Here is a 21,295-nt window from a genome sequence, read left to right on the forward strand (position 1 = left end):
AGACCCCACGCTCATTACCCAACGCGTGTCTCACCTCAATACAGCACTACGATGTGTAATCCGGGGTTTCAAACCCTCAGGACATCATTTACAATCATTACTCGCCTCGAACCGGCTACCACTCTAGCTCACGACACCTTTGCCCCTCGAATCAGTCTCCACGCGCGTCGAATCTATCCAAAATCAGAATGAATACGTCACAATATGCTAAGGGAACAAAGCCCAAGCGAAAACAATCGAAAATATCAAAAATCCCGAAATTAGCAAAACCCGAGCCCCGGGACCACTTCTCGAAACTCAAAAAATTTTACATCTTTAGATTCCTTATCATCCCACGAGTTCATACATACCAAAAGTTCTCAATTCCGACCACAAATGGTCCTTCAGATCCCAATTCAAAAGTTCAAAATCTCAAGCCCTAGTTCTTCCATTTTTAGCTAAATTTCCATGAATTTCTAGGTTAATTTCACAATAGAATCAGGTTTTATGCTCATAAATCTTACCTCCAATCACTTCTCCTCGAATCCCTCTTCAATCTCCCTCAAAGAGCTCTCAAAATACTTAGCTATGGTGGAAAAAATGGCTCAAAATCGCGGATGAAATGTTTAATAAACCCAGTGCCCTGACATAACCGCATCTGCGGTCCAATAGCCGCTTCTGCCGTTATTTATCCGCATCTTCAGAACTTCACTTAACGGACCAACAACACATCTGCGGTCCACTCTCCGTTTCTGCAGCTCCGCAGGTGCGGTACCCCTTCCGCATCTGCGGTTCCAGGCATTCCCCAGCCTTTCCGCTTCTGCGACCCAAATCACGCATCTGCGATACCGCACTTGCGGTCCCTAAACTGGAGGTGCGAAAATACCAGAAGCAGCAGAAAATCTGCCATCCTTCAAGTTCCAAAACTTTCCGTTAGCCATCCGAAATCACCCCGAGGCCCCCGAGACCTCAACCAAAAGCACCAACACAACCCATACATCATTCAAACCTGTTTCAATCATCAAAACACCTCAAACAATGCCAAATCCATCAATTCACATCGAATTCAAGCCTAAGTTTTCTAAAAACTTCTGAAATACGCTTTCGATCAAAAACCCAACCAAATCACATCCGAATGACCTAAAATTTTGCGCACACACATCCCAAATGACATAACGAAGCTACAACAACTCTCGGAATTCCATTCTGACCCTCGGATAAAAATCTCACCAACCAATTGGAAATCGCCAAAATACTAACTTCGCCAATTCAAGCCTAATTCTACACCGGACCTCCAAAACCACTTCCGATCACACTCCTAAGTCACAAATCACCTCCCGAAGCTAACCGAACCATCGAAACTCACATCTGAGCCCTCTAACACATAAGTCAACATCCTGTTGACTTTTCCAACGTAAACCTTCTTGAAAGACACTAAGTGTCTCATTTCTTACCAAATCCACTCCGAACGCAAACTACCCAACTCGCTCACATAAAACACGAATAACGAAGCATAAAGAAGCAGAAATGGGGGAAACAGAGCGGTAATTCATGGGACGACTGGCCAGGTCGTCACAACCACGATCGCCTAATAGTTTTTCAAGACACGAAATACATTTTTTGGAGTTTTATGGCCATAAAACTAGAATTCCGCTCGATTCCTATATTTTCATGTGCTATAGCCCATGCCTTCCACTGTGGGCCCAGGCCCCCAGACCCGGATCATCTAATATTTTTTCGGATCATCAAATACGACCTAAGGAACCATAGTCATCGCCCCGCCACGACCAAATTACATATTTTGGCGTTTTACAGCAATAAAATTGGAATTCCATTTTATTCTCATATTTTCGTGTGCTATAGCCCATGCCTTACGCCGTGGGCCCGCGGCCGCGGACTAGGATCGGCTAATATTTTCTCGGGACATCGAATACAACCTAAGGAACTATAGTCACCGCCCTGCCATGACCAAATTATGTTTTTTGGCATTTTATAGACATAAAACTAGAATTCCGCCCGATTCCCATATTTTCATATGTTATAGCCCACGCCTTCCACCGTGGGCCTGGGACCCTGATCGCCTAATATTTTTTCGGAACATCAAATACAACCTAAGGAACCATAATCACCGCTCTTCCATGATCAAATTATATTTTTAGCATTTTATGAGTATTTGTGTGCTATATTGCCCACGCTTTCCGCTGTGGGCTCGATTCCCCGGACCCGGATCGCCTAATATTTTTCAAGACATCAATTACGACCCAAGGAACCATAGTCAGCGCCTCTCCATGACCAAATTACAATTTTGGCATCTTACGGTAATAAAACTGGAATTTTGCTCGATTCCCATATTTTCGTGTGATATAGCCCACGCTTTCCGCCGTGGGCCCGGTCCCTCAGAGCTGGATTACCTTATATTTTTTGGGTCATTAAAGATGGCCTAAGGAACCATACACACCGCCCTAACATGACCAAATTATATTTTTTGGCGTTTTACGACCATAAAACTTGAATTCCGCTTGATTCCTATATTTTCGTGTGTTATAGCCCACGCTTTCCTCCGTGGGCCAAGTTCCCCAGACCCAGATCGCCTAATATTTTTTGGGACATCAAATACTACCTAAGAAACCATAGTCACCTCCCTGTCACTATCAAATTATATTTTTTGGTGTTTTAAGGCAATAAAACTTGAATTCCGCTTTATTTTTCATATTTTCGTGTGTTATAGCCTACGCCTTCCGCTGTGGGCATGGGCCCCCGGACCAGGATCGCCTAATATTTTTTTAGGACAACAAAAAATGACCTAAGGAACCATAGTCACCGCCGCACCATGACCAAATTACATTTTTGGCCGTTTTACGGCCATAAAACTGGAATTCCACTCGATTCCCATAATTTCATGTGCTATAACTCACACCATCCGCCGTGGGCCCAGTTCCCCGGACCCGGATCACCTAATATTTTTTGGGACATCAAATGTGGCCTAAGGAACCATAGTCATCGCCCCGCTATGACCAAATTATATTTTTTGGTGTTTTACGACCATAAAACTGGAATTCCGCCAGCTTTCCATATTTGCGTGTGCTATAGCCCACGCCTTCCGCCGTGGGCTGGGGTCCCCGTACCTGGATCGCCTAATGTTTTTTTTAGGACATCAAATACGAACTAAGGAACCATAGTCACCGCTCCGCCATGACCAAATTACATTTTTAGGCAATAAAATTGGAATTTCGCTCGATTCCCATATTTTCGTGTGCTATAGCCCATACCCTCCGTCGTGGGCCTGGGCTCCCGGACCAGGATCGCCTAATATTTTTTCATGACATCAAATATGACCTAAGGAACCATAGTCACCGCCCCGCCATGACCAAATTACATTTTTTGACATTTTACGGCAATAAAACTGAAATTTTCCACGATTTCTATAGCTCACGCCATCTGTCGTGGGCCCGAGCCCCCAGATCCGGATCGCCTAATATTATTTATGCACTTTTTAATAGAGATATTAATCACGATTGGGATTTGCTTCATTTTTTGAAGTTGAAACTCATACAGTGAAATTGATATATACATCCGCAGTACCGCAAATATTAATCACGAATATAGATATTAATCACTAATGAGATTTGCTTCATTTCAAATATTTTTTCGGAACATCAAATACAACCTAATGAATCATAGTCATTACCTTGCCATGGATGTTCCTTATTTTTTGACATTTTAGGACCATAAAACAGAAATTCAACACGATTTTTGAGTTTTTATGTGCTAATAATGCCCATGCCATTTTCAAGAATTCGGATGACCGGTCCCAAATTACCTAAAATATTATGGGCCCATCAAAAATAACTTATTGAACCATAGTCATTACCTTGCCATGACTGTTCCTCAATTTTTCGCATTTTAGGGCCATAAAACGTGGAATTCAACACGATTTCTGATTTTTCATGTGCTAATGTCCACGACATCTTCATGAATTCAGCAACCGACCTTGAATAGCATAAAAGTTTGTGGGACCATTATAAACAAGCTAATAAACCATAGTCATTGCCGCTCCATGATCGTTCATTATTTTTGGCGTTTTTAAGGACATAAAATAAAGCACAATTTCCGATTTTTCGTGTGCTAATGTCCACGCCATCTTCATGAATTTGGACGATCTGCCCCAAACGACCTAAAAATTTGTGGGTCCATCAAAAACAGCCTAATGTACCATACTCATTGCCTCTCCATGACTGTTCCTCATTTTTTGATGTTTTAGGGCCATAAAAAAGGAGTTCAACATGATTTTCGATTTTTTGTGTGCTAATGTACACACCATCTTCATGAATTTGGGCGACAGGCCCCGGATCGCCTAAAATTTTGTGAACCCATCAGAAATGACCTAATGAATCATAGTCATTGCCTTGCCATGACCATTCCTTGTTTTTTAAACCATTTTTAGGGGCATAAAAAGGATTTCAGCACGACTTTTTATTTTTCATGTGCTAGTCCACACCATGAATTTGGTGACCAACCCTAAGTCGCATAGAATTTTATGGGACCATCATAAACGAGCTAATGGACCATAGTCATTGTCGCTCCATGACCGATCCTTATTTTTTTGCCATTTTAGGATCATAAAATAAGTATTCAAAATGATTTTCGGGCTCATAAAAAATCATCTAATGAACCGTACTCGTTGCCTTGCCATAATCATTCCTCGTTTTTTAATTTTTTTTAGGGCCATAAAATAAGAGTTCAACACGATTTTTGATTTTTTGTATGCTAATGTCCCCGACATCTTCATGAATTCGGATGACCAGCCCCGAATCGCCTAAATTTTTATGGGCCCTTCAGAAACGACCTAATGAACCATAATTATTGTTCGCCATGACCGTTCTTCGTTTTTTGGGCATTATAAGGATATAAAAAGGAATTTAGCATGGTTTTTGATTTTTTATATGCTAATATTTACGCCATTTTCATGAATTTAGACGTCCATCCCCGAATCGCCTAAAATTTGTAAATCCATCATAAACGAGCAAATATATTTTATAAATCAATAAGAATATAATTGCCCAAAAGTAGGTATTTAAATTATTATTATTTTCGGCAATTCGCTAGGCAAGCGCTTAGGGCTAGTTTTTCATTAATAAAAGAAAAGAAAAATACAACAATTCGAAAAAGTACAAATAAGGGAAATAATAGCACCGGTATTGTTACCCATATGCCTTGGCTATATAATCATTCATCTGCGCCTCACATTGCCTTATGATGGCATCCTCATGTAGAGGATTCATGGTGTAGCTGCCGGCAAAGTCTCACAAGGGCATATAATCTCATAACCATGTGAATATTTTTTTAAAGACATACGACCAAGACAACACAAACCGAGCTAAACCTTACCTTCCTAATTCTATTACTAGTCTTTTATCGAAAAAATCGTATAAGTTAAAAGGGGGATATCGGACAAAGATACGCGAGCATCGAATCCGGCAACCCCCCTCCCCCCTTGCGTTGAAACTCCCAAACCCCTCACTTTCCTTTTACTATCTCCCTGTCCACATTACAGTCTTCTCACACTACCAACAACTAAATAAACCCACCACAGCCTCCAGATTTCTTCGCAAAACTACTTGAAATCCAATAGGTCGCCCATTATTTGTAACACCCAGAAGTCACAATTCTCCCAAAAATCCACCATTTCTTGAAACTTTTTGGGAGTTGGAAGAAGAATGCCCATTAACACTGAATCTACTCCTCCTCCGAGGATCGGTAAGATCGGTCCATACACAGTTTTCATGACCCCTCCGGCCACACCCAATTCCGGTTCTGCCGAGTCACCAAAAAACCCGGTAGACTCGAAGCTGTCACCACTACCAGTTCAGCCGCAACCGGTTCAGGTGCCGCCAGCTCCGGCCGAGAAGTCATGTCCGGTTTGGTCTCCCCCAATGCAGTATGATAAACCCTCTACGAAATCTCACTCGTTTTTTGGGGTTTTCTGGAACGCTGTGGCTAAAGTTCAAAATGGTACCTTTTTTTTTTCCTCCTCCTTTTCAATGCTCTGTTTGGTTAAAAGAGAAAGTATCTGATTCTTTCATTTTATGGGGAAAAATAATCTTTTTAATATAAAGGGGAAAAAATGGTAACTTTAGCGCATTTTTGCGTTATCCAGATTTTTGATTTCCTTTTTCAGATCTTGATTAAATGAATGCTTATTCATAAATATTTCAGCGCAAGATATTCTTTTTCCGCTTTGTGTTACCCAATTTTTGTTCTTTTCTTTTTAAAGAATTATTTTCTGTGAATATGTACTAATTCTACTTTTTAAATGGATTTTTGTAGCTCATGCGAGTTTGGATGAACAAGTGGCATACTGGTTTGGGTTGAATCAGTCAAAGTATCAGTGGGCGTTGGATAATTACTATGAGAGCAACGGAATTGTAAGTCTAAAGTTTCTTTCTTATATTTATTTTGTTTTCTTTTTGGGTTTATAGCTAAATTTTAATGTTTGGTGTTGGTGGGGGTAAGATTTGGGTGTATACTATGTCCCTAGTTATATGTTTATGTGACTTCTAAGTGATATTTTTCTGATTTCCACTTTCTGGTTAAGTGAGCTTTAGGGTTAAGTTTTGTATTCCACAGTTTGTGCCTTCGAAAACATCTATTTGCTATTAACTGGGGATGCATCCTTTTTTCAGTTATGACCTTTAAGTTTAACTTCTTTTTTTGTTTCTACTTGGTGAAAATTGTGTTAATCATTGCAATGACTGACTTAAAGATTAGGGTCAAGGATGTGTATACATAAACTGAGTCTTGGTTAGACGCCTTTTTATACACTGTGCTCCATGTCATTTACTTTCTAGGAGCATTTATTTTCAGGTTATGATTTCAGATTTTAGTTTGTTCTCAGGCATCACGAAAAAGGTCCTAATCAATAGAATGTGGTGGTGCAGTGTTTCGCTGCAAGTAGAAATTTTTTATTCGGGATGAAGTCCTTGCTGCTGCTTTCTGTTACTGCCCTACGTAAATTTCTTGAAAATCAATTGTGATTCTTGGATTCGTAGATATGTTGATGTTTTGGTATTACGTTTAAAGAGCCAGTCGTATTTTAGTTTAACCTCTAGATTGTGGTTTCATTTTCCTTTTTGGTAAGAGGGTTTTATTGGTGGGGAAAGATAAATTTTTCTAAAAATACCTTTGGGCTAAATAATTTATTTCCTAGTAGGAGAAGTTTTCTGAAAAGCTGTAGAAAGTTTAAGTAGATGGTTGATACCTTCCCATGCAGTTGTGCATGCTCCTAGCTGACCTATGTTACAGTGGATTCCAACATCTGGAGACCACAAACTTTGATCATTCTGTTATATCCCCTTTCTTCACGAAGAAAATGGGAGATAATGAAATATTTGCTTGAGGTATTCCATGAAGAATGACTTGTGCTCTGGGTAAATGTACAGGCCAGCACCTGAAATTTATTCCAAATGATTAAGATCCCATACCTCTTCGATCTTCATATCCTTTTCTTTTGAGGTGTGCGATGAGGGGATGATGATGATGGTCTTTAGGGAGTTTAGAGGTTTTTTTTTTTTTTGGGGGGGGGGGGGTGAATCTACATGGGCGTTCGAGTATGTAGCATAGATTGAAGAAGTTATGCCTCTTATGTTGTACTGCGTCCATTTTAGTTTATATAGCAGTGGCACGGAGTTTAAGAGAGATTTTTCGTATTTACCAACCGTAGCTTTTGAACTTTTGGTCTTAAACATGCCATGACATTTCTTTGGCTATAAGAGCATGTCATTGTTAAGGGCAAAATGGGATGTTTATAGTTAAAAAGTTCCTAAATAAAGAAAGTTGCCATTTTTTTGGGTACACATTGAAAAACGAAGGTGTGCCACATAAAATGGAATGGAGGTAGTTTGCGTTAATGGTTTGACTGTGAGGAAAAAGTGATCCATTACAAGAGGTCAAAGACCTGCAAACAGATTTTTAGTCCCATTTAGCCTGCTTGAAGCAAATTCTACCAAATTCTTTGTTCTCATATACTCAAGCATTTGTGCATCAGTTTTTGGAAATTTGTAGCATATTAGTTTGAAGCTTTATTGCATAGATCATGAGGTGAGATAAAGCAGCAACAGGAATGAGTTTATTTTGAGCTTGGACATCAACAAGGCTGTTTTGTGTTAGCTGTTTTCTAATGGTTAACAAGGGCAACTGACAGGAGAACGGTTTCTTGTGTATGGGATGTTTTAGGGGTGATTAGAGAGAAAAAAAGCTGAGAAGTTAAAAACAGTAGTCTCTGGCTCCAGGTTTCTCTCTTCCATAGAATTATATAAATCCTTCTGCCCCAAGTATATGGTACATTTATTGGAGATCATTGTGTTAATCGATGAAACTAGTGAAGGTGTCAATAAAAAGCCCGAGCTATGGAGAAGCATTTTAAAAGGTAAGAGATTTAAGATAAATAGAAGCAGAGTGCGCTGCATGATTAGCCAGCGAGATAGGAGTGAAATTGTTGTGAGATTAGATGGAATTGACGTATCTAATTGTATACAATATAGATATGTGGGCTCAACATTTCAGGAGAATGGAATGCCAGATGAAGATACCACGCATAGGATTAAAGTAGGATGATTGAAATAGAGGAGTGCCACATGAGTGTTATGTGCTTGGGAGATACCTACCAAAGTGAAAGACAATTCTAAAGAGCGACAGTAAGGCCAACAATGTTGTATGGAAGTGAATGTTGGGCCTCTTATTGCCTAACATATCCACAATATGAGTGTTGCAAATATGTGAATCTTAAGATAATTGTGGGGTCATACAAGAATGGATAAGATTATAAATGATCGCATCCTCCACACTATTAGAAGATACAAGTAGAGCATATAGAGAATTTATGAGACATTGTTGCTTGAGATGGTCAGCCCCTAAGGGTGTAGTCTAGTGGTCAATGAAGTGGGTTAAAACCATGAGGTTTCATAAATTCCAGGGAGGGAAATCACTAGGTGATTTCTTCCCATCTGTTCAAGCCTTGAAAGACAAAATTATATAGTACCTATGCTGGTAATAGGTAGCAGGTATCCCGTGGAATTAGTTGAGGTGCGTGCAAAGTTGGTCCGGGCACCAAATTATAAGAAAATGTTGCTTGAGATGGTTTGGCAGCGTGTTACATAAGCCACCAGATGCACCGGCTTTTAGATGTGAAAACATAATGATTGAAGGTATTAAAAAGGTAGACCCAAATCCACATGAAAAAATATTATCTCAAAGGATTTAAAATATCTCGGAATCCAGGCAGATTTAGCAAAAAATAAAAAACAATGGAAGTTGAAAATCTGTATAGGTGATACCAACTAGAAGACTAGTGCATAATAGAAGGTCGTGCTATATTTGATATATAACCACTAGAGTAATTAGAAAACCTTTAATGTTAGATAATCCTTAAGTACGGAGTATTGACCCAAACAAATCATGTATGATATTGAGGATAATACAACCGACCCCAACTAGCTTGAGATTGAAGCATAGTTGTATTTTTGTGAGATACCAAATGTTTGACATACATTTTCTTACAAAAGTAAGCATACTGTCACAGCTTTCAAATTTTCGAATGCATTTAACAATTTAAATTTAAACGTTGATATGACATTTTCCAACTTTCAGCTACTTTAATATTACTTGAGCAACTGCCAGTATATTTACAATTCAGATTCACATTATATACTCCTTGCCAATTAAAACTATGTAACGTAAAATTGATTGGAGCAGTTCTGGCATTTATTCTAGACATCCAAATGAATGTTCTAAAGACCACTAGTATTAGGCCTCGCATTTTGATAATGTAAAGAATATTTATACTTATTTTGTCCCTGTTAGACGTAAAGCAGGCTTGGCAATTTTCCAGCAATTGCTAAAGTTTAAAGATGACTCTTAGTAAAATTCATACCAGGTGTGGTGAAACTGGAAATGTCTTAACTTGGATGCCTCAAAGTCTAATACACAGATGAGAAAGTAAGTTATATTATTGTATTATTTGTAGAAAGTAGGTTACTTTACAAAAATAAAAATAAAATATCATGCGTAGAAAGTAAACATTCTATTATTGCATCATATAGAATATTGATTCTGAAACTCTCAAGGCTATTTCCCTTCTACATTTGATACTCAACCGGTGAATCAATGGGTAGATTGGTAGCAGGGAAGTGAGCATGAAATACTAGATTGAAGATATTAGGGCTAAAAATCTACTTCCTTTCTCAAGCAAATACTGCAATTGGAAGTGGATATGGCATGCTTTTGTTTTCTGTAGTGTTTGAGTTTTGTCTTAAAAACTTCCTTTCTCAAGCAAATATTACAATTAGATCACTTTTTGTTGTTTCTTTTTGGCCTTTCCAGTAACAGTTACATGCTAATTTTACCTTTATTGCTAATGTGGTGTGTAATTTCCTTTAGTTTAGTTGTTGAATACTTATTAAATATTTTTGTGCACAGAACCAGACCGAAGAAAAAGCGAAAGCTGTAGCTAGCAAATTAGAGAATGTATGATATGCAAGGAGAAGGTAAAATATAGTTAGGGATGTGCTATTTTTCTTCTCTTATTGCTTCTAGTGCTTTTTGTTGACCGTCAAAAACATTTTGCAGGAATGTCTCTGGCCTTTAAGTTGCCTGCAGAATCTGCATTTGCCCATATGCTACATATTATGTGTGATAGAGAGAAAGACGAACTGGTGCATGGAAGCTTCTTTTCCTGAACGTATCAGAATGTTAGTCTCAAATTTTTAGCTGCTATGGTGCAGCAGCTAATGATGTTGTGTTGGTAGGCCTTGCCCCATGTAGTCTTTTTGAGGTTTTTCATTATATGCTAAAGCTTTCTATTTTATCTTTTACAATTTATCTATGTATTTGTAACTGGACATCATATTCAACTTGTAGAAAGTTTCTCTCAAACTAGGGTATTTCCAGTTGCTAGTTCTCATTTTGGTGTTCCCATCCACTAAAGAGAACTAATAATATAGCGAGCAAACGTTTGCCCTACCATAGTGATGCAGCAACAAGAGAGCAATTGGTACATAACATTTATAAAGCACTTGTAAAGTAGCTGGTAAAGTTGTTGGCGTGTGACCAGGGATCATGGGATTGAGTCGTGGAAACGGCCTCTTGCAAAAATGCAGGGTAACGCTGTATACAACAGACCCTTGTGGTTCGGACCCCACGTATAGTGGATGCTTAGTGCACCGGGCTACCTTTTTATCTTGGTGCCTGGGTACGAACTGTTAGGATACAGAATTAGTAGCCATCATTGAGGAAGCAACTAAATCTGGTTAAGGTTATGTGAATCTGATTTGGTCTGCTCTCAAAGTGGGAAGGGACGCCGGCTGAGAAATTAAAAAGAAATTCCATTAGTTCTGTCGAAAGAATCATGGGGTAGCACAATCTATATGCTCTCTATGGTGCCGTTTGACTGATTACACAAGGAAATCTTAGGTTTTATGTAAATTTCTGCAATACAAAGCGCAGCATTATCAACCTATTCTGTGTAATTTATATGATCATCGGTTTTTTGCATCAAATTTTGCGTAGTTAATACAGCTTTGGTTTTTTATACTTGGTATTGAACTCACGTTACACATCTGTGCGAGAATTTAGATTAATGTTATACGTGCTTGATTATTGACATTTTGTCTATGGTAGTATTTGAACAAGATGAATGTCATTTTGTGTTTTTTAGAACATGCAGGAAGTGTGTTGGTTGAAATTGAAGTTGATCAACGCCAAGATTAATTTGTACTACACTAAAATCTTTCCTCATGTTAAAGGAGATTTAACAATTTTTATCTACCCAAAAAATCGTTTTAGCCTGGTCTCATTGTATAGTTTCCGCCAAAGGAGATTAAACTGAACCCCCTAGAAAATCCCTTGCCTGTACCTAGCTCCGCCCATGCTGTGTAGATTGTATTAGAGACCCTGCAGGATATTGTGGTACCAAGCACTCCGCGCTAATAATGCCAATATATTAACATTTCATCGTACTCTTAGGGTGTGTTTGGTATGAAGGAAAATATTTTTCATGAAAAATAAGTGATTTTATCACTTATTTTTCCTTGTTTGGTTGGGAGTGGAAAATATTTTCCGGAATTTTCTAGTGTTTGGTTAGATAGTAGAAAATATTTTTTATACTACTCTTCTCAACCCTCCCCCCCCCCCCCCCCAGCTCCCCCCAGTCTCTAAAAAATCACACAAATCCAAAAAAACTAATGTGCTGCTTTACTTTTTTACGCAAAAATAACGTTGAAATTTGTACTTCATAACTAAAAAGAAAATATTCTTTCTACAACATGAAAATAAAGTACTAATTTTATTAAAATAAAAAGAAAATACTTTTTCTACATCATAAAAAGAAAATACTCATTTAGTTGAAATGAAAAAAAATACATACTCTTTTTACATCATGAATAGAAAATACTTTTTTATTGAAATGAAAAAAAACTATTTCTACATGAAAAAACATATTTTTTTGTCAAAAGGAAAAAAGTATTTTTTTTATATCATGAAAAAAAATACTTATTTGTTGAAATGAAAAAATATATATCTATAACATGAAATGAAAAGAAAGTACTATTAATAGTATTTTTATTTAGGATGGGGGTGGAGTGGGTAGGTAGGGGTGGGGCGGGGTGTGGGGGTTGGTTGGTAGGGGTTGGTGAGGATGGGGAATAGGGTGGGGAAGGTTGAAAAGGAGTTTTGGAGGAAAATAAGTTCATGAGGAAAATGTTTTTCAAAATATTTAGACCAACCAAACATGGAAAAATTAGAAAATATTTTCCTTCGTACCAAACACACCCTTAATGTTTCTTTACACTTTACACCAAACAATGTAACCTTAGAACTACAAATTAAAATGAGAATGCATCACTAAACCATGTTATAGTTAACAAAGGTGTATTTGCAGAATACATGTTTTGCATTCATTGATTGGGTTTGTTACATGCCTAGGAATCTAGAGGAATGGTTTTACAGACCAAGAAAACAAATGAAAAAAAAAAAAGAGACATCCAGAACTCTCATAGTTAGGAGTTCAAAAGATTCTCTCCGGAGGTGCTCAGAAAAGCTGAGAAGTGAGGAGTATCTGAAGACTGAAGCATTTAATTTGTTATAGTTGAAACAACAGAATGCTACACTTGAATGGCTTGACATTTGAAAAGAAATTGTAGATATGCGAGCCACAAAACAATACAGCCTAAGCACAATCATAGCCTACACATTGACATTTCTATGAGGATCTTGATATACATTGGCTATTCTTTAGCCATCTCATCACTGTATGACTGGCTTCTGAATTGGAGCAAATAGATGACCACCTTACCAATGTCACACCCTTTTAAAGATTGTACACTACCCATATAACACAAAAATTTCCAGATATGCCTTTCAAATCCTTTTGTTTCTTATCTAAGGGGATATTGAACTATAGGAATAATATCCCTCTGCCACACACCAAAGCAAAAACCTTTCCAGTGTCCATGTAGATGCATATCAGATAGACCATAATTTTCGTCATTTGACTAAAATGCTACCAATCAGTTAGATAACAAAATAGTCCTGTCCACTAAACAATAGAGGCACAACCCTCTGCCCAAGGATTGGAAGAAAAAGTTATTGATCATACTGAGAAATACCAAAAAACAAACAACTTATAGTACTACATCATACACACTGTGGCTGAGTCGAAGAGTGCATAGTTTAGCTTTAGCAAGTAATGGTTCCATGTCCAAATCAGATGGCTGGATATCATCATTCTCATTCCCAGGTAATCTAATAGCATTAAAAGAAACAACAGTATATTTTAAGAGATTCACTTTGTTTACAGCACTTATCTAAGAGTAGCAAAAGTGTAGAAAACAGGAAATGACGTAGAAACAGGGTAATGACCTAACTGTACAATGTATCAACACCATCCATAATCTACACGGGAGGTATATTGGAGAAAGAGAAACCTTTATAACCCTTGTAAGCATAGTATGCAATCCGCGTATAGTAGAACCCTGGTATAAACAGAACTCCCCCTAGTATAGCAAAAAACAGCCCTGCATTACAACAATGTGTAGAAAGTTAAAGAGGACAAATGACAAGACGAACATTCACTTCAAATAAAAAGGAATCGTTTCTTGCCGTAGCTACTTGACATGCCCAAACTACAACCAAAACTGTGCCAGCGCTGCCCTTCACTCTCATTAAAGGTTCATAATAGCTTATCCCTAGGAAGAGACCTAACACTCCATACCATATTCAATCATAGTAAACTAAACCCTCCCAGAAGTGAACACAAAAACAATGTCACTTACATACATTACGATTTATGCCCATGGAAATTCCACAGATAAGTGTTCAGGACCATATAATCCATAAACCTAACCAAGAAGTTCTCTGAAAACCTTAGGTTGTACCTAGAATTTGAGAATTGCGACAAACAGATCTGCACAAGCAAATAATTACTTAATCTTAGCCTAGCTTATTTAAGATTTAAAACTAACACAGATCACCAAGGAAATAAAATAACTGCAAACATGAAGATAGGATCGAAATAAAGCAAGAAAAGGGACACAGGACAACAGCACTCCCCACTAAATTAATCCCCAACCAGCTCACGATTATGCTCCAAAACCTGACTATCAATAGAAAAGCCAAAACAGAATTTTTTTAAAAAAAAATTAAATTTTGATTGGAAGGGTGAATATTCAATTAGGGAAACAAGGAGAAATGATAAAGCAGAAACAATTTTGAAGAGTTTGATTGGGTTGTTGTTGTTGTGGTGGTGGCTGGTATAGGACAAAAAAGGGCATATCTTTATTTTCACTTAATCCATGTTTTCCTCAGACTCCTAGCTATTTAGGGTCTTTATACTTGTAAAATAAACTTGGATAGCTAAAAATAATTAAGGAATTAAGGATAAAATATTGCCCTCTTTTTTTATTCAGTATCCATGGAACCCATCACGTTCTAGGTTTTATCAACCAGATCAAGTACAGCTCTACGGTGGCATAAATATGTTGTACACAACGCTCCAATACTTGTACTTTTCAGAGAAACAGTATCTGAAGCTGGATCCAGCTCAAAGTAATAAAGGGAAAGACGTAACCATATCAACATAAGAAAATTAGAGGGAGGAATAGTCATAAGGGGGAAAAAGAGTCTCGGAAAAAAAAAATACCATGAGCAGTATCGCCGCCAACCTTATTGATGGCCATGAAAATACCGAGAACAATACCAAGGGTACCAAAGACAAGAAGGGAAACGGCAAGAGCTATCTCTTTCATCGGTCCGCGATTGCTGTCGGCGTGAGAGCCGTCCATCATCATATCCTCGTCTGAAATCGAGAAAGCATGATCCACGTACGCCATTTTTCTGAAACAATTGAAAGGGTACTCTTTTCTTAAAAGGGTTTGCTGTAGCTGTTGATGGCTTGATTCTATTAGCTATATGCTATGCTTGACGAAGAAGGAGAAGAAGAAGAGAAGGGTTAGTGGGAAGACCTTTTCAGCAGGAGGAGAGTTTATTTTTAGGAATAGATAGCGTGATGATGCGGTGAAACATAGAAAGAATCAAAAGTTTGGTCCGTGAGCAAACATGGACATTTTCATTTTCAATTTTTTGGACTTCATTTTTCTCCCCCAAAAAGTTTCTTGTACAGATATCGGGGAAGGAAAAACAAGAAAACGAAGATTGTGGAATTTAATCATTGATTTATTATAGCTGCTAAGTTTCTAAAATAAACTTATTTTGATAAATGTTTTTTTTTAAAATATTTTTGATAAAAATAAAATTATATTTGACTATAACAATAATAACATATTCAGTAATATCCCACATTGTGAGGTCTGGGGAAGGTAGCGTGTACGCTGACCTTACCCTTATCTTGTGAGGATAGAGAGGTTGTTTCCAGTATACCCTCGGTTCAGGAATTATATTAGGTAGTCAAATTTGACTACCTAATTTAAAAAGTATTTTTGAGCATCAGTTACTGTTTGATCAACATCTTAAAAAATGCTTTTAAATGTATTTTCTTGAAAAATACTTTTCAAAATAATAATTTTGAGGAAAAATTACGTTTTTCTATTTCTCCAAAATTGTTTATACTTTTACTCAAAAGTAATTTTTTTCTTTCTAAAAGTTTGACCAAACACCTTAATTTTGGAGAAAAAATACTTTTCGCATGAAAGACGCTTAGCCGAACAAGCTATTAGATGATTTTACTCAATTCTTGTTTGACAACTTGACTGATTTGGATTATTTTTCTAAAATTTATAGTTATACATATACGTACGATATTTGTATATATATCGCCTCTAGATAACTATAGTATCAAGCATAGCATGATTGCTAAACAAATAAATATTCAAATAAAAAATAAATAAATAAATAAATAAATAGATAATTAAATTACAAATCGAGCCAATAGTTGTTGACTTTGTTTTGGTTGCTTGACCATTTGGCTACGGCGCTATGCATCGGATGATTTAGGACACACTGAATTTCCATGTTTTTGTCCCAATTGTGGAAGTTCAACAAACTCAGTCCATTATCCTCTATTCTAGAAGGATTAATTTGTATACTATCACTGTATATTGACCTTTCAAAGAAGGTTGATTTTTGTTAAATAAAAAATTATCCATCAATGTTTGTTTAGAGAATTACGTACATACATAAGTCAAATGCAAAAAAAAAAACCACCAATATAATCAAGAAGCATATACAATGATTGATTACAAAAGCTTAGGGGTGACAAATCGGCAGGTTGGGCTGAATTTGGACAGGTCAAGATGGGTTAGGTCAATAAATCGTCATTGCCCAATCTAGCTTAAAGTGTACTTGGGCTAAGACGGGCTGGGTCGAGATGGGCTAAATAATGGGTCATAACCCAACCCTCCCAACTTGACTCATATTTTAGAACAATGCTCATCTTGCATAAAAAAACTTTGTACCTTAAAATGTATAAGTTGAAAAATATTTTACGGGTGGGGGTTGGAGTGGATGGGTGGTGCAGAAAAACAAAAAATAATAAAAAACAAAAAATTAACTATACAAAAAAAAGTAAAAAAAAAAATGAGGGGGTTTGCGCGTAGGGGGGAAGGTAGGGTGTAGGGTGGTGCAGAAAAACAAAAGAACAGAAAATTGAAAATACAAAATAAATAAATAAAAAGTAAAATTGGGGCAATGAAGTAAATTTCTAGATAAGTTGGGTTAGAATCCCTTTATTTTGGGTGAGTTTCATGGGTTGTATTTGGGCTGCTTAATGGGTCAGAATGAATTATAACAACTAATGAGTTAACTTGGACTCAACCCAAATTGACCGATAAGCTAAAATGTGTGTAGCCCAATCCATTAATTTCTGGATGGGTTGGATAAGTTTGGAATGAAATTGTCACGACGCAGCCTAAGAATCAAATAAAAAGGAAGTACACAAAGAAAAGTTGTCACCACGAACAGATGTGGTTGGCTCACCTCAACTGGAATCCAAGAGTGCGTTGAATGGACTCTGAGTAAAAATAGCACGGGTTAACCAATTTTCGGACTAGTCATTTAAAAAGAGCTAGCGTTTGCAAAGTCATTGAAATATAGTCACTATTTTGCTGCAACACGAAAAGTTTCAGCATAATATACTGAAGATCGGTGCACCTGTGTATGAACTTCCAGCATATTATGCTAGAACTCCAACACGCGGAAAGTTCCAGTATAATATACTGGAGATTGGAGCATGAGTGCTCCAATCTCCAGTATATTATGTTGGACTGATATATTATACTGGAACTCTAGTATATTATACTGGAGTATTATTCCGGATTTTGAACAGTATTTTCGTTCAGATTTATCTTTACATGAAAAGTGACTAAATTTCGATTACTTTTGAAACTGTGGCTATTTTTGAATGACCACTTGTAAATCTGGCTATTTTTGAATTTCTCCCCATAATCAAGTGTGACGCTTACTAGCAAATAGGAGTGACAAATGGGCGGGGCGGGTCGAATATAATTCGGGTCGAAAACGGATAATAGAAACGGATCAATTATTCGACCCGGCCCATATTTAATACGGATAAAAATGGATTAACCGGTAGATAATATGGATAACCATATTATCCATGAATTCTTGCATATGATCACTTTTGGGAGAATTCTTAGTCTCCCTAAATTGCACGTGTCTTTCGCGTCAATCAGTATAAAATATATACAAAATAATAAATTGGTGCATACATTGAAACAATAGCTAAATTTAAATATCTTCTCAACGTGAAAAGATGCTGAATTTAGTTGAATTAGTTATATAATATTTGTAACTATAAATATTTTATTATATTATGAGATATAAATATGTTATGTAATTGTATTTCGCCTAATATTTCTTTAGAATACAAGTAATATAAATTTGGACTACCAATTGACCAATGGCACTAATAGCTTGTTTGGCCAAACATCTAAAATCAACTTATTTTGACAGATATTTTTCGCAAAAGTACTTTTTAAAAGTTGTTTTGATGAAAAGCAACTTGTGTTATGTTAATCAATTTTAAAAGCAGTTTTGAGCCGTAATTAGTGTTTGACTAAGCTTTTAGAAAGTGTTTTAAGTGTGTTTTTCTCAAAAATATTTTTTGAAAATACTTTTAAGGAGAAGCTATTTTTCTACTTCTCAAAATATTCTTCGGCTCCTACTCAAAAATATTTTTTCCTTCTAGAAGCTTAGCCACACACCTTAACTTAAAATGCTTTTACCAAAAAAAACAATGGCAAGAAAGATGCTTGGCCAAATAGGCTATAAGTATTTATATTATATCAGAATTTGTATAATGATTATTTCATCAAAATATATAAACCTTAACTACTAAATATAAATATTTTACCTAATTGTTTATCTTGTAGATGTGTTTCTGTATTCCCAAATATATATTTCTTGAAATTCTAATCTTTTAAATAATGCATTTTTCGTAAAACTCTAGTCACTGAATTAGGTAGGTCTTGAGGAAGTTGTTCTTTAAAAAAAATTCTAAATCTTTATCCAATCATATTATTAAATAGTTATTATTTTTCTTAATAAGTTAAAAGCTTGAAAAATTAAACAATAATTTAAAGTTTTGTAAAGGAGATCTAGTGCATTCCTAATGAAGCTTTAAAATTAATGGTTACTTTTTGACAATTGATTGATCATCAAGATTCTAAAACAAACTACGTAGAAAAATGAAGCTAAGCTACTTTTTATAACAAAAGAGATTAAAAATTTAAAAACTTGCTCGACATAAAAAAAACACATGGTATATGTTAGTGAATTACATATTTAAAGATTTATTTTTCTAATTTAGAGGAAGGTTAAATAAATAATATGTATTATGACTATAATTATAAGTACAATCAGTTTTTCATTTCCACGAAGAATAATAAATAAATCTGATTTAATTATTCAAGATTCTAAAATAAATATTTTGTATAGGAAATAAATTAAAGCTACTTTTTATAACTGAAGAATTAAAAGTTTAAAAACATGTTCTGAGTTTTTTTATTGGGTTGAGTTTTGTTCTTAATTTTTTCTTTAATATTTATAAGTCTACTTTTTTTACACGGTAATGAAAAAGAAATTATAACCTAGGTACACAAAATCCGTTCTTTCCAATTTTGTATAAAAATTAAAAGAGAAACAATATAATCTTTATTTAGACAACAAAAGCAATTATCTTAACTTAAAAGGTACGGTGGTTTGGTAAATAGAATATGGTTATATGAAACTGGTAAACAGAATATGGTTACTTGGATGTAGTTTCGCTAGACAATTAAATCAACGTATAATTGTTGTTTTTAAATTCTAAAATATTAGAGATTCTTACATAATTCAAATAAGGAAATATATTTAATAGTCAAAGTTTTATTGATTTAAAGGTCTTAAATTTTAGGGAGATAATTAAATGATTACTTTATCTAATGTGAACTCTATTTTTAAAAGGATAAATAAAAAAGACGAACGATATTTTATTAAGGGCTTTCGTACTTTTAATATAGTACTAGAATTAGTGTACGTGTGTTGCACGTGTATTATGCGTTATGCACAAAAGAACACATTTTAATAGGTAGAATAAGAAAGAATTAAGTATAAAGGTAATTGATGATACAACAAACATTTAAATGGTAAGCTGCCAAAATAGTGTATATGAAATTGAATAAGAATGAATTAAGTTTAATAGCAATTGATGATGCAAAAAAGTTATGTAGATATTAAATTGAGTGTTACAATGAAGCTTGGATGTGGTGATGTTACTGGACCCATTAGCTGGACTATTGCTTATCCTCTGTCATTTGTCGAAGAATGTTGATGTGCGCTAGGAAGAATGTTGCTTTAATTGTTACTGGTAAGAGGAAGGCACCTCTAGAGGAAGGCACCTCTAATATAAAATGGTATTGTCGACGCATTCAGCGAAACAGTTCAGAATCTATAAAATAAATATAATATATAGTTATAATATATGTAAAATTCATATATAATATGTATACTTAATTTGTGTATAGTTGAGGAGATTTCATAAAAAAGAAAATATTAACATATTATTATAGTCTTTCTATCAACCCTGAAATTTACAATTAAATATATTAATTACGAAGAAATATTTAACATTTTAAACAAAAACTTCTAACTTACATCTCGTTGATAAGCACTATCTCCCTTCGTTTCTTTGCATCTTCTCCCATTGAGGGTTTAACATCCACTAAAATTCCAACTATATCTAAAAAGAATATTAAAACAAATATATGTATGTTACTAAAAAATTAATAAGGCGAATAGAAGTAAAATATTATTTATATATTTAGTGAAAGATTACTGGATAAAATTTAAAGAACTTACCAAAAATTGTTTCATTGGTGCAGTTTGATGCCTCATCGAATGAAATAAAATTATTTGAAAAACCAATGGTCGAAAAGCGATTGTTGCTTTCTTCAACAAAAGTATTCTCCTTAAATCCAATCTCAAGCTCCTTGTGCACTGATTGAAAATTAGGATTAACACTATTAATGCCTCCGTTTATGATGTAACCGATCTTGTTTTGTGTAAATGTTCTTTCCACTTCTCAATATAACCACTAAAAAGTGTAGCGTAAATTTTTGTTCCCTGTAAAAAGTTCCACTTTAAATTTAATCTGATGGTTAAAACTAATATCAAAAGACATGAAATAAATTACTTATATAAAATAATATTTACCTCTTTATCAACTAATGTCACAATTTTTTCGGGTGCCTTGATTTGTCTTATTGTTGAACTTTGTTACTATTCCACTCCTAAACACTAAGACTCGTATTACCCA

The 21,295-nt window shown here is 35.6% G+C and overlaps 2 protein-coding genes across 2 annotated transcripts; one reads left to right on the forward strand and one right to left on the reverse strand.

Annotated features, from left to right (window-relative positions):
- Positions 1-5,438: 5,438 nt before the first annotated feature.
- Positions 5,439-10,908, forward strand: LOC104240913 (uncharacterized). The gene is made up of 4 exons (XM_009795819.2): positions 5,439-5,991; positions 6,307-6,404; positions 10,453-10,520; positions 10,603-10,908. Exons 1-3 carry the CDS (start codon positions 5,697-5,699, stop codon positions 10,504-10,506), a joined length of 447 nt encoding a protein of 148 aa, XP_009794121.1. The 5' UTR covers positions 5,439-5,696; the 3' UTR covers positions 10,507-10,520; positions 10,603-10,908.
- A 2,773-nt stretch (positions 10,909-13,681) lies between these two features.
- LOC104240912 (uncharacterized) lies at positions 13,682-15,677 on the reverse strand. Its single transcript, XM_009795818.2, has 2 exons — positions 15,170-15,677; positions 13,682-14,045 (listed from the first exon to the last, which is right to left on the reverse strand). Exons 1-2 carry the CDS (start codon positions 15,357-15,359, stop codon positions 13,924-13,926), a joined length of 312 nt encoding a protein of 103 aa, XP_009794120.1. The 5' UTR covers positions 15,360-15,677; the 3' UTR covers positions 13,682-13,923.
- Between the last annotated feature and the right edge of the window lie 5,618 nt (positions 15,678-21,295).

The sequence above is a fragment of the Nicotiana sylvestris genome, chromosome 11 (genome assembly GCF_000393655.2).
Source record: "Nicotiana sylvestris chromosome 11, ASM39365v2, whole genome shotgun sequence".
In the NCBI taxonomy this organism is placed as follows: domain Eukaryota; kingdom Viridiplantae; phylum Streptophyta; class Magnoliopsida; order Solanales; family Solanaceae; genus Nicotiana; species Nicotiana sylvestris.